This window comes from Myxine glutinosa, chromosome 2 (assembly GCF_964187855.1).
Source record: "Myxine glutinosa chromosome 2, kmMyxGlut1.1, whole genome shotgun sequence".
In the NCBI taxonomy this organism is placed as follows: Eukaryota; Metazoa; Chordata; class Myxini; order Myxiniformes; family Myxinidae; genus Myxine; species Myxine glutinosa.
In genome coordinates this window covers 224811278-224828109 of record NC_136262.1, presented here as the reverse complement: position 1 = coordinate 224828109, position 16832 = coordinate 224811278, and the positions used below count along the sequence as shown (strand labels likewise).

At 42.5% G+C, this 16832-nt stretch overlaps 1 protein-coding gene across 5 annotated transcripts in view; it reads left to right on the top strand.

Moving 5' to 3' along the window:
• Nucleotides 1-16832, top strand: part of FAM193A (family with sequence similarity 193 member A) — an 85891-nt gene that overhangs the window by 64384 nt on the left and 4675 nt on the right. For 3 of the 5 annotated variants that reach the window (XM_078772309.1, XM_078772311.1, XM_078772313.1), the window contains 6 exons: nt 705-1092; nt 1234-1399; nt 1600-1830; nt 5257-6628; nt 8823-8894; nt 16008-16089. In XM_078772309.1, coding sequence (XP_078628435.1) covers nt 705-1092; nt 1234-1399; nt 1600-1830; nt 5257-6628; nt 8823-8894; nt 16008-16089 — 2311 coding nt within the window. Of the gene's footprint in view, nt 1-704; nt 1093-1233; nt 1400-1599; nt 1831-5256; nt 6629-8822; nt 8895-16007; nt 16094-16832 lie in introns of those variants that run through there. The other 2 variants (XM_078772310.1, XM_078772312.1) reach the window with 2 other exon arrangements.

Sequence of the window (16832 nt, the reverse complement as noted above, 5' to 3'; positions counted from 1 at the left end):
ATAGTATGCGTCTATTCATGTAGCATTTTTTAGCGACACTTATGACATCATAGGTCATGTGGTACGGGAACCAGCTTGTTTAAAATCACTTATTCATTTTTTTGGCAATCGTTGGTGCGATTTACGCGGTTTTCACCAGAGTACGCGTCTACTCGTGTAGAATTTTCGAATGATTATGATTTCATCGGTCGCGTGGTACGGACGACATCTTGTTTAAATTTGTTTAATCATTTTCTCGGCAATCGTTGGTGTTGTTGACACAAAAATTTCACCAAAGGATGCATTTACTAGTTTAATTTTTTTTGTGATAATTTTGATGTCATAGATCACATAGTATGGATGCCATCTTGGAAAAACCGAAAAACCTTGGACCTATATAATCTCAGAAACCGCTCCGCGGAAAAAAAATTGAAGCATGCCTCATTGTAAAGAACTGATGCAACTATTTGCCGTTGTGAAACCTGGAGGGTGATGACAAAAAGGCAGGTGAAGCAAGCCTCTCAAATAAGCAGAATCAAATGAGCTAACAGGCTGCCTGCAGCACACATTTGGCAGCCTTTGTATTTTTACGTTTTGCTGATAAATGTCTAATGCCCAATACCTTGCCAATTCTACAGCATCAATAAATCATTATTTAGGCAGTACGGCCATCATAAACACGATTAATTAACCTTTTTGGGGCATTTGATGGACTTGTGTTTCAGATGAAATGGGACACAGTGTTCATCACAGCAGTTTGACGTGCATCTCCAGCACATCTTCGCCAAAGCCAGCCCAGACAGGGAGTCATCCTGGGGCCAGCCTACCATCTCCAAGCATGGCCGCTTCAGTTCCAAACGAGTCCAAACCCCCAACCTTCCACGAACCCACCACATCCTCTGTACACACATCTCCATCAAAGACTGATTCTTCCTCAAATGGGCCTCGACATCAGGCCTTCCCTGCAATCCCATCCACAATTCCTGCTCCTTCCAAAATGCTCAGCCACAGTTGCTCACCAAAGGCGGGTGGTACTTCCTTAGGCCTTCCTAGTGACAAGGCACATGGGAGGCTGGAAGGCTTCCGGGGAGGCGATGGGACTGGTCCCTGCAGGTGAGTGCGATTGAGCTTGGACCAACAGCTTAGTCTATCTAGCAGATTTTGGTGTCATCACACACTGATTTGGAGACAATATGATCATTATCGACAGATTTATGAACCCACAGATTATGTTCCGATTGCTGTTTGTGGCAGTGGTGGCATTTGCCACGGTGGTGAAGAGGGCATGCCTTGTGGCATGGAGGAGAGTCTGGATGAGGACAGCTGTTCCGATGAGAGCTCGAGTACGTCTACATCTACAAACCAGCGAGATGGCAAATACTGTGATTGCTGCTACTGCGAGTTTTTTGGCCATGGAGGGGTAAGCATGGAATTTTGACTGGGGGTGAAATATCTGGTGGTGCCAAACTTTCAAAATCCTGTGTTTGATTTGGGAATTGGCAAATAAAATGACTGCATTGAGAAGTTGAAATTGTTGTATGTTTTGAAAGAACTAAATTGATATTTGGTGTATAGTAACCCGGCCAAGGCTTTAAATGGTTGATTTTATTTGCTGAACAGCCCCCTGTTGCTCCGACAAGCAAAAAGTACACAGAGATGCGTGAGAAGCTACGCCTACGGTTGACGAAGAGGCGCGAAGATCGGCCGAAGAAAGAAAGCATACCAGCGATCCGAGACAAGGAGGATCCTCGAAAGGTGGAGGAGCTTCTCAATTTCATAAACAGCAGCACGGAGCCCAAGGCCAGCAGCAACAACCGAGCAGCCAAGCGGGCGAGGCACAAACAACGCAAGGTTAGCTACACCCACAAGCAAATTTGTAAAGGGATGAAAAATACGCAACACCTCGGAGGAAGAGGAGGGTGCAGTTGGACATGGAACAAGGAACAAGCAGAAAACACTTATGAGCATGAGTGGGGAAAGCTAATAACAGACAGAGGGGGCAGAATAGCAAGAGTCATAAGATTTATTCTAGATAGCTTTATGGGAACGTAAGGGAGCAACATAAGACGCTGATGGTTTGCCATATTGAATGACTAGATTTATCTCCCCTTGAAATTAAGGCATAAAGTTTCTCAATATTTCACACACAAGTTGGTATTTACTTGTTACGCTTGCTTTGATCTACCCAAAGAGTGTAGAGGCCTCGGTGCTCAACGACAAACACTCACAATTCTAATAAAAGATTTGTATTGAATCTCAGCTTTTAATTGCAGCATCATGACATTACCCAGCTTATACAACAAACAACAACAGGCATTTTAAGGCCATTTTCCCTGCTAGAGCGGGGCCCCATGACAATCTTCTCCATTTTGCCCTATTTCCTACATCTCCCCTTGTTAACCCCCTTGCCTGCATTTGTTTCTTCCACCACCTTTAGCCAAGTCTTTCTCGGTCGTCCCCGTCCTCTACTTCCTTCTACATTCATTTCCATCACTCTTCTCAACCAGTCACTTTCATCCTTCCTCTACACATGACCAAACCATCTCAACCTGTTTCTCTTCACAGTATCCATCACAGGCTCTATTCCCATCATCTTTCGCAATTCATCATTTGTCTTCCTCTCTCTCAACGATACTCCGCACATCCACCGAACCATTCGCATTTCCACCCTTTCCAGCCTTCGTTGCTGCTCTACATTCATTACCCATGTTTCGCTCCCATAAATCATAACACTTCTCACACATGCAGCACACACCTATCCCTTCAGCTTCAACGACACTCCCCTCCTCGTCAGCATGCCACTCAGTTCCCGAAACTTCTTCCCTGCACATCTCACTCCAGCAACCGTCACCGAGTCTGATCCACCTTGTCCATTCAGCATGTCTCCTAGGTAACAAAATGTTTTCACACCTTCCAGCTTCATGCCGTCTCCAAGATACAACTCAACATTTCCTCCATCTGCAGCTCACTCTGTGCACACCTTACACTTGAATGTAGCTGCCACACTGGTTAATGACCCTCTCAAACCACTACATTTTTGATGAACCCACTCAGCGCACATTGTACATTGAATGGAATTCACTCCGACACCCTTTCTGCACACAGCACACGGCCACTTCCCAGTTCTGTCCACCTCACCACATGCTTTACCACTTGCCATCACCTTCGTCTTTCCGATATTCACCTTCAGACCTTTTGCCTCCATACATTCTTTCCACTTGTTCATCTTCTCCTTCAATCCATTCATACTCTCCGCAGTTAACACCAGATCATCTGCATACAACAACTCCCACGGTAAAGCCAGCACCTCCATCACAGCTACAAATAGTAGTGGTCGTTCCTCTTCCTGGCATAAATCCTAACTGCATTTCGTCGATCTTCACCTTCTTCCTTATCCTCCTCTCCAACACCCTTTCCAATACCTTCATTCCATTGCTCTAATAACTTTATCGCTCTATACGAGCCACAGTCCAGAGGGTCACCTTTCCCCTTGTATAGAGGGACGAGGGTCGAGGGTACTCAGTTCCCAAACCACTGGAATGCGGCCTTCTTTCACCACCAGATTACAGATCTCTGTTATTCAGACATTACCCAGTTTATGTGAAATATGAATTTAGTCTGCTTTATGTGTATTCTATCGAAGTATTTATTAGAGGCAGCACGATAGCCCAGTTGGCAGTGTGCTTGCTATTTCGCTGTTTTGTCTGGGCTCAGTTTCTAACAGAGTTGAACTTCATTAGAAATAAATGCCATTCTTAGCATTATTATCCTTCAGATGAGGAAGTACACATGGCCTTCTCATTTGCAATATATTGATGACATGTCTTTTGAAAATACTTGGCCATTGTGTGCCTATAATCTTTCCAAATTATTTGCTTGGGCAGCACGAAAATGCCATGGAATTAGGGCTATGTGTACCCGATGGCATTCCCAATAAGTCATGTTTCACTTGAATCATAACATCTGCAAATTAACCAAGCCATGTAGCTATTGCTCTCTTTTTCCCTTTATAATGCCCTCTTTAACTTTTTTTTATGCCTCCACCGACGAAGTCGCCGGAGGCATTATGTTTTTGGGTTGTCCGTCCGTCTGTCCTTCTGTCTGTTTATGATGGATTCTTGTTTCTGCGATTACTTGAGAACGACTAAAGGGATCTTGGTCAAAATGGTGCAGGTATGTATAATGAGGTAAAGATGAACTGATTAGATTTTGGGGTCACGAGGTCAAAGGTCAGAGGTCATGTTAGGTAAAAATCCTGTTACCATGATAACCTGTGAACCAGTGATGGGATTTTGACCAAAGTTGGTACACGTATGTATTATGATGCAACGATTAACTGATTTAATTTTGGGGTCAAGAGGTCAAAAGTAATCGTCTGTAATAGGTTTATAACTTGAGAACGGCCAAAGGGATCAAAGTCAAACTTGGTACACGTATGAATAATGATATAAAGATGAATTGATTATATTTTGGCATCAAGAGGTCAAAGGTCAAATGCCAGACGTCCATTCAGTACAAAATCTGTTACTGAGCGTTCTTGTGAACCAGTCATGGGATTTTCACCAAACTCGGTATAATTATATATTATAATGCAAAGATGAACTGATTAGATTTTGGGGTCAAGAGGTCAAAGGTCGCAGTCTGTAATAGGTTTTTGTAACTGCAATAAACTTAAGAACGGCTGAAGGAGACCAAGTCAAACTTGGTACAGGTATGTATAATGATGTAATGATGAGCCGATTAGATTTTGGAGTCAAAAGGTCAAAGGTCAGAGGTCCCGTCAGGTAAAAATTCCGTTACTGTGCTAACTTGTGAACCAGTGATGGGATTTTGACCAAACTTGGTACAAATATATATTATGATGAAAAGATGAACTGTTTAGATTTTGGCATCAAAGGTCAGATGTCATTTCAGTTAAAAAAAAAAAAAGCGATACTTGAGAACAGCTGAAGAGATTTAAGTCCAACTTGGTACTTGTATAATGATGTAATAATGTTGGCATATCGATCTACGTTGCGAAGTCGAAGAGTGCCGTTCTAGTTTAATGCACAAATAATTCCCAGATGACACATCAGCAAAATATCTCGGTTTTATTTTTTACTTAACTAATGAATGCATGCATTGCATTTAATTTCAGCATGCATCTCTACTTGGCCCTTTAATGCCTCTCCATTGCTATTTCTCACCAGCACTCAGTCAGTTACTTGTAGTTTTGGCGAATCGTTGATTTTTATCAATGATTGTGTGAACACAATTTTTCTTGTTCCCCTAATGCAGATGGAGAAGGCCAAGCAAGAAGCTGTAACACGAGAGGAGGAGGAAAAGCCAAAAGCTCAGCCAGAAGATAAATCCCAACAAATGGTGCAGCAATCAAGCACTCCACTGAACCAGCTGAATGGGTTGTCACAGCGGCACAATGGCACGACAAGGGCTAGTGGCAAATGCACAAAAGGAGGGAAGGAGCGAGTCGGAGCACAGGCGGGTGGGGATGATGATTGCGAAACTTCTGGAATACTCCTTGATGGGACGGGAAAGTTACAGGTGCAAAATGAAAGCCCAACAAGCATGACCGAAAGGGTTTATGGGAAAGATGAAAGAAAAGCAGCTACTCCACAGGCAATTGGTGTGAAGCAAAACAGCCAGGAAGTCAGTAAGGCAGCTGTACAAGAACAGAAACAGCCAGGTAAGCAAGGTACGGGAGGGGGCCAAACAAATAGAAAAAAGGAGAAGCTCCCAGAACCGACTGTTACATGGTGTGCAGAAGAAAAGAAAAGGCAGTGTAAGCAGGATGTGGAAGAGCCACAGCTGGAGATTCACAAATGCATCCAAAATGGAGAGCAGCGAAGGACACAGAAGGCAATAGGACAGCCAAATGTGTCAACTTATTCTGCACCAGAGAGTGAAATGGATTCTCAGCAGAGGGTGGAACATAATCGTGAACAATATAACAGTGTTCAGATGGGCCCCATCCAGCATTCCATTGATAAAAAACACGAATCGGTTCGTGCTAAACATAGGTCAGTTTCTGAATGGTCACACATCAACCCAAAGAATGATGAGGTTTTACCATTGATATGTGCAGGGGCTTCTCCTGAGCAGCAGACCAGTCACATTGTTACTGAATGGCCTGCAGCCAAGACAAAAGTTGGCTCTGAGAATGCACCGACTAAAATGCGGATGCAGGAAATTTGGCGGGGAAAGGCCAAACCAATCGGCGACACTCCAGTCCTTAACGGCAAGATCCCAAGTTGCAGCAGAGGTGACTTCTATCACAAAGCAAGCACGATGCATACTGGAAGCAAGGCCAGTACGACATCGCAGCACATCAATAATTGTCGAACATTTGCTTCCGGTAGCACCAACAACACATGGGCCAAGGTGGAGTCCCGAGTGGATGGAGCGGCACAGAAGGTGTATACGAAGAGCAGTGCGCCTTCGGTGAACAGCAATGTGAACGTAGACCCACAAGTTGGCATTTCTATCCAAGAGCTCTGTATACCCGTGACGAATGGCATTAGCGAGTGGGATTCCACTACGGATCAATCTGGGTCACCGGAGTTCGAGTGTGGGATCTTTGCTGAATCTTTGCCCAAGGGCAAAAGCAAAAAAAGCAAGAAGAAGAAGGCAGAAAGGCAAAACAGCTCTATCGGTAAGGAGCTTCTCTCTCAGGCTGCTTCACTATGTAGTTAGCCTGCACACACGAAGCGAAAAACGGGTTAAGCAATTGGTTCATTGCCGTCTGTCTGTCTTTTCAGTTTGGGATGGAGGAACGACTTGTATCAAATGTTATATTTTGAACATGAATCGGAACATGAATAGGAAGACGAATCTTTCATTTAAGTCATTTGTCTCTAAATTTGTCCCGATCGCACATGTGCAGAAAGCAGTGAGATAATATTTTTACTCTGTCTGCCTGCCTGGCAGTAAAACAAAATAAAAAATCATTCCAAACAGGAAACTTCCTTTTTTTAAGGACGTCATAATTGACACGTATGACAGGCACAAATAACTAATGTTTTGTGTTAGATAGGGGGATGTAATAAATGCTGGAGTAAAAACTGGTAAAACCTGGAATTTGTTTTATCGATATGCCTTTAAACCTTCTTTCAAGTTCAATTTTACATTTGAACACTGTATAACACAAATCACCATCATAATACTTCCAGGAACCTCCAGTTTTGTGGTACTTCAATTAAAAAAATTAATAAAGGTTCAATGGAGTGGTGTATAAGGGCGATGGTCAGGAATGCTTCTGGACTACTTCAACAGCACTAAAGTTTTGGATTTTTTTTTAAACGGCTGTTAAAATCATTATTTTATTAAAATTGAAGTAACTGCATGGGGCATCGTGTTCTATGAACTCTCTAGTTAGGTTTTGCTGTGGAGGGTCTTTAACATTGACTGGAGGAAGAGCGTGTCTGTTGAAAATGTTTGTATAACTCGATACCACTTCATAGATTAGGCTCAGCTACCTTGTGATCGAGGTGTTTGTTTGTTTTACTTTGAGATTTGTCAAAAACACATACAAGAATAAAAACAGAACACACACACACACACACACACACACACACACACACACACAATATAACTATCACTGTGACACAATTTACTGGTGATTATAACAATGTACGTTCACATGATAAATGAAACACAGCATAAACATAAGTGGAAGTGTCGCCTGCCACGCTGACACGTTGTCTCTGTCCTGCTCATCAACAATTAGGAGGTTTGCACTCAGGAACATTGAATTTAACAAAGGAAGCACACGAACCCGAAAGGCAACACTTGTTGCTAACAGGTTGTGCAGCAATTGCTGGGGTAAGACTCAATCTGTGCCTTGCTTCCTAGTCAAGTTAGGGGGTTCAGTCTGTGTATATTAACGGCTTAGATTGGTCACAAATAAATGATTCACATTATGTTGTCCTGATGAGCCCATAATGATGGCGAAATCTAGATCTACATCTCTGCCTTTGTCTATTTGTGACCATAGAGCTTTAATCTCAGTCTGCAAAGACTTGAGTACCACACGGATGCCTCCTAGTTTGGAGGTGATGTGTTGGTATAATTTATGTACATGACGTCAGCGTCATGTCATAGGGTTAGTGTGCTTCCTTTGTTAAATTTAATGTTCTTGACTGCAAACCTCCTAATTCTTGATGAGCAGAGCAGAGACAATGTGGCAGGTGACACTTGTTAACAGGTTGTGCAGCAATTGCTGGGATGAGACTCAATCTGTGCCTTGCTTCCTAGTCAAGTTAGGGGGTTCATTGTGTGAACATATATATATATATATAAAGAAAAGTAGGAAAGACAACTGAAGCTGCAAGAAGTCCCTGAAATTATATTGGAGCTTCTTATACTTATGCAGAAATGAAATATAGGAGCTTCTAATACTTCGAGCTAGGCCAAGCCCTAGACAATAGTCTGGAGGCAGTGATGTAGGGATTGTTGTGATGGGAATACTGTTAGCTACTCTCTAAACCAACATCATCCCTATCTTGTTTAGGATCTTTTTTAGACTAGTTTGTCATCCCTACATTGCCTTTTTAATTTAGCACACATTTTTTTATTCACTGTAATTTTTAACAATGTGGAATAAAACAATGGTATATGGTACTCAGAGGATACCCAATCTTGGAGCAAAAGTGCCAAGATATCTTAGTCAGCAATGTCAAACAGTGCATGTGTTCCTATATTGTCTTACGTAACCCTGACTGTATCTTGCAGCTCTGTCTTATTGCTCGTTTCTCAAAGAGTAATGTCTTCATCCAGCCTCAGGCCACACAAGGACCTGCACGTAGAAATGCCCAAAATAACTGGTGTGGTTTCCCTCTAACCAATAGGGCGGGGACAGAGGGGAGGGGCGGAGCCTCTCGAGGAATTCCTGCACGGCCGGACACGTGAAAGACACTCTCGTGGGTTTTACTGTTTTGTTCACTTCAAGTGTCAATAAAACTTATTATACACTCGAAATGCAAATGTCCTCGATAAACTACTATGAGAGAACTAAAAGATACTCCAACCTTTGTTTTGTATCAGTGGGTGGGGCCGACATTTTTTATCCGCGTCATCCTGACGTTGTTGGTACGTAGAGTCAACAGTGCCAACGCACTCTCTGATAATAATAGTTTTGTAAAATTAACTTCAATGAAGAACTTTATGAAGACAAGATATAAGCATTTATCTGTGGTATCCAAATCCTGGTTCTGGGAAATCAGAAGACCTCGGTAATACTTTAGACGAGAGGGATTTCTGAGAAATGTGAATGTTTGGTGCATTTTTGGGTAAAAGTTGGGAACCTCACTTTTTAACATAATTAGGGTATGCTGAATTCGATTAACCCGTTTCCCAAGCCGAATATTGAGGTTTTCACCTTCTAATTAGCATAAACAAAGTCAGGCACACATTGATGTGCACCTCAACTCTGAATAGCGACATTTGCAGCGTCGAGTCTTGCATTGTTTCTGGCATGCACAACAAATCATCTCGAGGCAACTTTCTGGGATTGGACTCGGTGACATCAGAATAGGCTCTAGTCCTGAATCACCACGTTTCCATCCCATTTCCACAGGTGCAGGAAGGTCAGGTATGGCACAATGAGCATTTCTCCATACCATGGCTTGATAGTGCACTCGCATCAAATGGAAATGAAGAGCATCACTTGTCGGTGACATTGCTTCTGGTTTACCAGTCTTGGAGAACAACATATGTCGTGCTGAATCAATAGAGGAACCCTCAAAATTCGGCTTGGGAACCGGGTTAATCGAATTCAGCATATCCTAATTATGTTAAAAAGTGAGGTTCCCAACTTTTACCCAAAAATGCACCTAGAAGCTTATACATGGCCTTTTTCCATAAATACGTCTAGTCTACTTGAGTAGATTCTCGCCAGACAAAAATACATCACTATATATCATCAGAAAGACGTTAGTCAAACACACTGTACACGTGACATGCTTTCTTATCTGCGCATGCGCATAGCAAGGTTCAGGGTTGATCGAGTGAGCGTGGGGAGGGGAAGGGCGTGGCCTTGTCAAACTACGATGGCGTCGGTTGAGTACGAGAGAACACATTCTCAGAGACTATCTGTAAATATTTAACTGTATAAAACTATAAATGAGCTGGAGAAACAAATTATAACAAAGGATTCTGCACCAGGTGAAACTCCAGTCATTGCCATTGAGAGAGGCCCAGCTCAGAAATGCACACCGTCTGAATAATTATTATCATATTTGAGTAGATGATGTTCTACTACTGATTTACAAATGTTGTAGCACAAACTTTATAGACGTGCTCACCAGTGGCGTACTGAGGGTGTCTGGCATAATTTTTTTTATTTAAATAACATCATTGTTCCCCCTCCACCCCCCTGCTTCCACCTCCCTCTCCCAAATCCCCAACCCCAGTAGCCTTAGGTAATACTAATAGGGCATAGACATAAAGAAACTTGGATCTTTATATTTAAATATGAGTTAATTGACCATTGACCACTCCAGGCGATGCAGTATGCCAAAACAAAGATGAAAGGAACACTTAATTTCCAAATATTTATTAAACTAGGGGGCCCGTTGGTCTATTGGACCAAATTTTAATTGGGGACTTTTGGATCTTCGGGGACTTTTGGGTATTCGGGGACTTTTGAGTCATCAGGGTCATCTGGGTATTTTTGGTCCTCAGGGACTTTTGGGTCATCTGGGTTTTTTGGGTACTCGGGGACTTTTGGTTCATCAGGACTTTTTGGTCATCTAGGTCCTCGGGGACTTTTGGGTCATCGGGTTCTTTTTGGGTCCTTGGGGACTTTTGGGTCCTCGTGAACTTTTGGGTGATCTGGGTCTTTTGGGTCATCAAGGACTTTTGGGTCCTTGGGGACTTTTGGGTGATTTTGGTCCTCGGGGACTTTTGGTTCACCTGGGTCTTTTGGGTCCTCGGGGGTATTTTGGATCAAGTGTTAAAGGGTCTTCCAAGGTGTAAGGGGTCTCAGCAGTGTAAAGGGTTAAAAGGTACATTTAAATAGTACGTAATTAATTAATAGACGTGAAAAAGTTGACTGACACACACACACCTCCATTTATAGTAGATTCAGTTGCTGTGGATTCCTTGTTCAAATCAGGCTGTTTATACGACGCCATCAGTGATGCGCCGACGTAACGAATCTGACGCCGAGAAACCGTGACTCGAAGGTTTATTGATCACGTGCTTTGCTTTTACCTTGACCCGCGACTGGAGGGATCGTGATCACGTGTCTGGTGTGCGGTGTGTAGCACTGGTACCTCGCTATTATTTTATTTTCATAAATGTAACTGGAAAAACAAGGCATTTCCCGAAACATGATATTTCTGCTGATATTATTTGATACCACATAACTTTATCACGCATAATTCCAACACTGAGGCAAATGTCTCTAGCGGCTCCGCCCCCATCAAGCTGATTGACAGTCATAGCCACGCCTACCCCGGTCCTATTCTTTTACATAGGAATGTCGTTTTCCGTACTTTTCGTGGAATCCCTTCAAGCTACGAGAATTATAATACCAAAGGATGTTGCAGGAAGTAAAACTCTGTCGAATGGTAGCAGAATCATTGCCATTGATAGAGGCAGCTCGGAAATATGCCGTCTGATGAAGATCCCGGGTTTGACCGATCCGGTTTTTGTCCCCCGTCGCACCGCGGAGCGAAAGGAGGATTGTGGTTTTACCCTCCGTCCGTGCGTGCTTCCGTCCGTCCGTCCGTGCGTGCGTGCGTACGTGGACTGCAATATCTTTATAAAAGTAAGCGAAGGACCGAATTCTAATTTGGTGTGTGGGTGCAATACTAGGCATATGGAAGAACCCTATTGAAAATTAGGTCGCACGTCAAAATCCAAGATGGCTGTCACCATATCTAAACCTTGTGAGCACGATATCTTGAAAAGTAAATGTCTGAACATTGTGAGCGGAATATCTTGAAAAATAAATGAACTAATAACTTCTAATCCGGTGTGTGGGTGTATCGAGGCATAAGGAAGAACGCCATTGAAAATTGGGTCGCCCCGTCAAAATCAAAGATGGCCACCGCCATGTATGTCTGAACCTTGTGAGCGGAATATCTTGAAAAATAAACGAACTACTAACGTCTGATCTGGTGCGTGGGTGTCTCTCCAACCCACTCGCAAATTTTATCGACTCTTCCATGTTTTCTGCGTCTTCCACTTTGTCAACTCACATCACTTCACCGACGGGGGGACCGAGGCGTAACGCTTGTTTTGCTTTATTTTGCTTTTGCCATGGTCTGGAGAACTGAAAAGTGATCCCTACCTCGACAATGACCTGAACAGACCAGGTAGGCTCTCATATGTAGCCTACGTGAGTTTTTAAAGAAGATATTTTAAATCCAACTGTGGTGTTGTATGTAGCAGATGGGACCGACATTTTTTTCTGCGCCATCCCTACATGGAGAGTACTACCGTACTCTCTGAGATATATATATATATATATATATATATATATATATATATATATATATATATATATATATATATATATATATATATATATATATATCTATCTATAATTCCAGTAATCTCTGTACGTTTGTACGTTTGTACGTCTGTTTGTCTGTGACCGCTGTTTCTCGACAACCACGGGTCCGATATACTTTTAACTTGCCAGGTATATTGCTGGGGACCCGAGGATGTGCCTTTTCAAGGTTTCATATTAATCGGACAATTACTTACCGAGCTATGTCCAAAAAACGATTCAACCAATCAGAGAGCAGCGAACTATCGCGTGTGCCGAACGTGGCGGACACACTCTGCCTCGGATGGCACATTTGAGAGCGTATTCATTTATTTCACGTTTGCAAACTATGTTGGCGTTAAACTATGTTTTAAAACTAATAAAAACGATTTTGCGATTCATTCGCTTTCCTGCGCGTTTGTGCACGCGATGGCGATTTCTTTACCAAACTCCGGAAGCCGTTCGCTTTGGACCAAACCATTTCATGTAAATAGAGGGGGGGGGATATAATTTTAGATATAGATATAGTACGGGCAATGCCCTAGTATCTATAATTCCAGTAATCTCTGTTTGTACGTTTGTACGTTTGTCTGTGACCGCTGTTTCTCGACAACCACGGGTCCGATATACTTTTAACTTGCCAGGTATATTGCTGGGGACCCGAGGATGTGCCTTTTCAAGGTTTCATATTAATCGGACAATTACTTACCGAGCTATGTCCAAAAAACGATTCAACCAATCAGAGAGCAGCGAACTATCGCGTGTGCCGAACGTGGCGGACACACTCTGCCTCGGATGGCACATTTGAGAGCGTATTCATTTATTTCACGTTTGCAAACTATGTTGGCGCTATGTTGGCGTTAAACTATGTTTTAAAACTAATAAAAACCCCGGGGGGATTGTCACTGTACTCGCAAGCCGTTCGCCGTTCGCTTTGGCGTTGCGAATGGACCAAAACATTTCATGCACCAAACCATTTCATGTAAAGCGTTCGCCGTTCGCTTTGGCGTTGCGAATGAACCAAAACATTTCATGGACCAAACCATTTCATGTAAATAGAGGGGGGGATATAATTTTAGATATAGATATAGTACGGGCATGCCCTAGTATATATAATCACACACACACACACACACACACACACACACACACACACACAGTGTCCCCCATAAGTATTGGAACATTGAAGTCAAACTTGTTATTATTTATATATACTGTGGGACGCCGACATTTGTGAGAGATGCGTTCCGAAAAACGCTGTGAATGTCGAAGCAATGTTTCATTGGGAAAAATGGGGGATCAGTTCCTGGTGGTTCGTGATTCATAAGGGAACCTTTTTTAAAAATATTACGAGCACAGATGTACATCAATCATTAAATCATTTCATCAGTTCATTAAAATGCTATAAAAAAAATACTGTAAACCTTTCCAAAAGGTTAGCTCATTCTTTTGCCATGAGTGTCATGTTACTTTATCCAAAACGAACTGTTTGTTTTGATTCAAACTTACGTGATTCCCAAAGAGCGTCTTGATCCTGGAAATCGTTGCCGTTTTAACAGCTCAGAGTTTAAGCTTGTCCGGTGATACGATGTTCTTTATTATCTTAAGAAGATAGACGTTGAGTTTAAATCGCATAATTTTAAACGTACTGGCATCACAATCCTTGTGTTAAATTTCATTTATTTTGGATCCAAAATAAGAGTTCATTTTTACTTAAGCCAGATTTACACCATAGATATCTTGCACTGATCAGCGAGGCTCGTTCATGGTACGAAAGTAAAAATGAACTTTTTTCATCCAACTCGGATCCGGATACAAGTTTTTTTTTTTTTTTTTTTTTTTTTTTTTTTTTTACGTGATTCTTCACCATAAAGAGAAAGAGCCAATACCGATAGCACGATACAGTATCTCAAAACGTCATGGACGGCACACGTTGAGTGTATGACAAGGACGAATTGATTCGATTTCGGGGAAGATCCAAATACAGATCTGGATACGAGAATTTTTAAATTTTCTAATTGATTTGTCACCGGTGAGTGATGGGGCCAAAAACTATCGCATGATATTTCAGAAAGTTGTGGACGACTCATGACAAAACCTGGTGGATGTGTTGGTTAGGTGACAAGAACGAGCCGATTAGATTTTTGTTCAGGTCCGAATCCAGATCCAGCCTATCATTGAGTATGCTCTCCACCGAGTGCTGTTCTTTGGTTCTAGTTTACTCTTTCAATTATTTTCTTTAAATGATTAATTAAGATCTCACTCTGTCATACTTGGAGCTTGAACAGACCAGGTAGGCTGGTCCTGGTCCTGAACAGACCAGGTATCACACTGAAAACCGTGTCGAATTTGAAGATTGAAAACGCAATCCAGATCAAAGTACACGATAGGAATGAGTGTACATAATTGGTGAGCAAGAAAATGCAAATGCATTGATACATGGAACTCGGAAGTTCCGTTCACCAAAACACAATTTTCACCCCTCAGCCCAAATTGGGCTAAGGGGTGTCGTCCGGGCGTCCGTCAACTTTTGGTTTCCGTCGATTTCGAGCAGAACGGCTTGTCCGATTAAATTCATGTTTGCCGTGTGTGTTGGGGTTGAGTCGAGGAAGGTTCCTTTCGAAAATGGACGCGCTGCGATTTTCAATATGGCCGCCACGGCAGCCATCTTGAAATTGGTTTCAGTCAATTTCGAGCAGAACGGCTTGTCCGATTAATTCATTTTTGCAGTGTGGGTTGGGGTTGAGTAGAGGAAGGTTCCTTTCGAAAATTGGCGTGCTGCGATTTTCAATATGGCCGCCACGGTAGCCATCTTGAAATTGGTTTCCACCATGCATGGGCCGAGGGGTTACGCCCGCTTTGCAGTGCTATTTATTTTAATATTTAAATATTATATACAGCTCGTAATGGAGCTGCCACTCGCACATCTTACACCCGTATACATACAAAACAAGGCACGACACAGGACTATTAAACAATAAATACGTAGCCACTGAGTTTTGTATGTGCTCTACCCTTTTAAATGCCGAGCATCAAGCAAGGGAGCAGCACATACTATTTTTAAAGTCTTTGGTATGACTCAATCGGAGTTCAAACTGTCGACCTCCCAGATGCAGAGCGGATGCTCTAACCTTACACCACCCAGTCTTGACTCTGGTATCGATCAGAGATCTGTAAGAGATTTGTTTGTGTGTTTTGTGTGAAAACTGTTTTATACATGGAAAGATGACTGAATTTACCGATTTACAATGGAATCGATGACCGTTGTGTACAGGTTTGAGCTTACGAAGGGAATCAAATCAGGTGGTCGCTGGGTGCGTTAGACAAGTGATTGTTCTGAACAGGTTAACACACGTTTTCTTTGCGGGGGAGTTTAAAGTGGCTGCTATGAACAGGTGGTCGTTCTGTAAAGGTGGTCATTAAGGCAGGTTTGACTGTATATGATCTTGGACTGTATATCCCAATTATATAATTAAATTAGTTTTTATCCTGTGCTGTATTTGTTTATTTATTTTCCTTTGTTGATTGCTTTCAGATGATGTATTCCTACCAAAGGATATTGACTTGAATAACAGAGAAATGGACGAGACCGAAAGGGAGGTTGAACACTTTAAAAGGTGAGCCCTTTTGACAAGTATGCAGTGTGCTTACTGGTACTTGTATTTTAACTGAGATAGCGACTCGAGGAGCAATGTCAAAAAAAACAAAAACAAAAAAACCTAGTTTCTGTCATGGTCCCTTGCTTGTTGTGTCCAACAATTTCTCCCATTGCTGCACTGTTTGTTGGCTTTTTTACCCTCTGCTGCCTCGCTCATCCATGAACCCAGGTTTTGTTTGTGTGTGTGTGTGTGTGTGTGTGTGTGTGTGTGTGTGTGTGTGTGTGTGTGTGTGTGTGTGTGTGTGTGTGTGTGTGTGTGTGTGTGTGTGTGCGTGCGCGTATATATATATATGTGTTTCAAAAAGAGCGATACAACTTTAAACGTTTATTTACAAAGAAACAGAAACCTCAGGAACGTGAACCAAACATTTATTGAAAGCTTATGGCATGGCATTTTCTATCACTGATTGATATTGCAGTAAGTCACTGCTCGAGTTAGTGAGAGGCCAAAGTCTGAAATTGGCATTTACGCAAAATCCTTGTAATTGACGTTCTCGATGTGTGCCCCTCCGCGGATCAGACAGGCATTGGTCCTGACTCCATAGTTCTGTCCAACCTTCCTGTAGGTCTCATGTGGCACTGCCTGGAGGTAGTCTGACACCTCCTGCTTCAGATCATCCAGTGTGGCAGGGCGGTTGACGTAGACAGAGTGGTGACTTGGCTGTTGACTTGGTGCCCAGGGCAACGAGGCGGTTTCTGAAG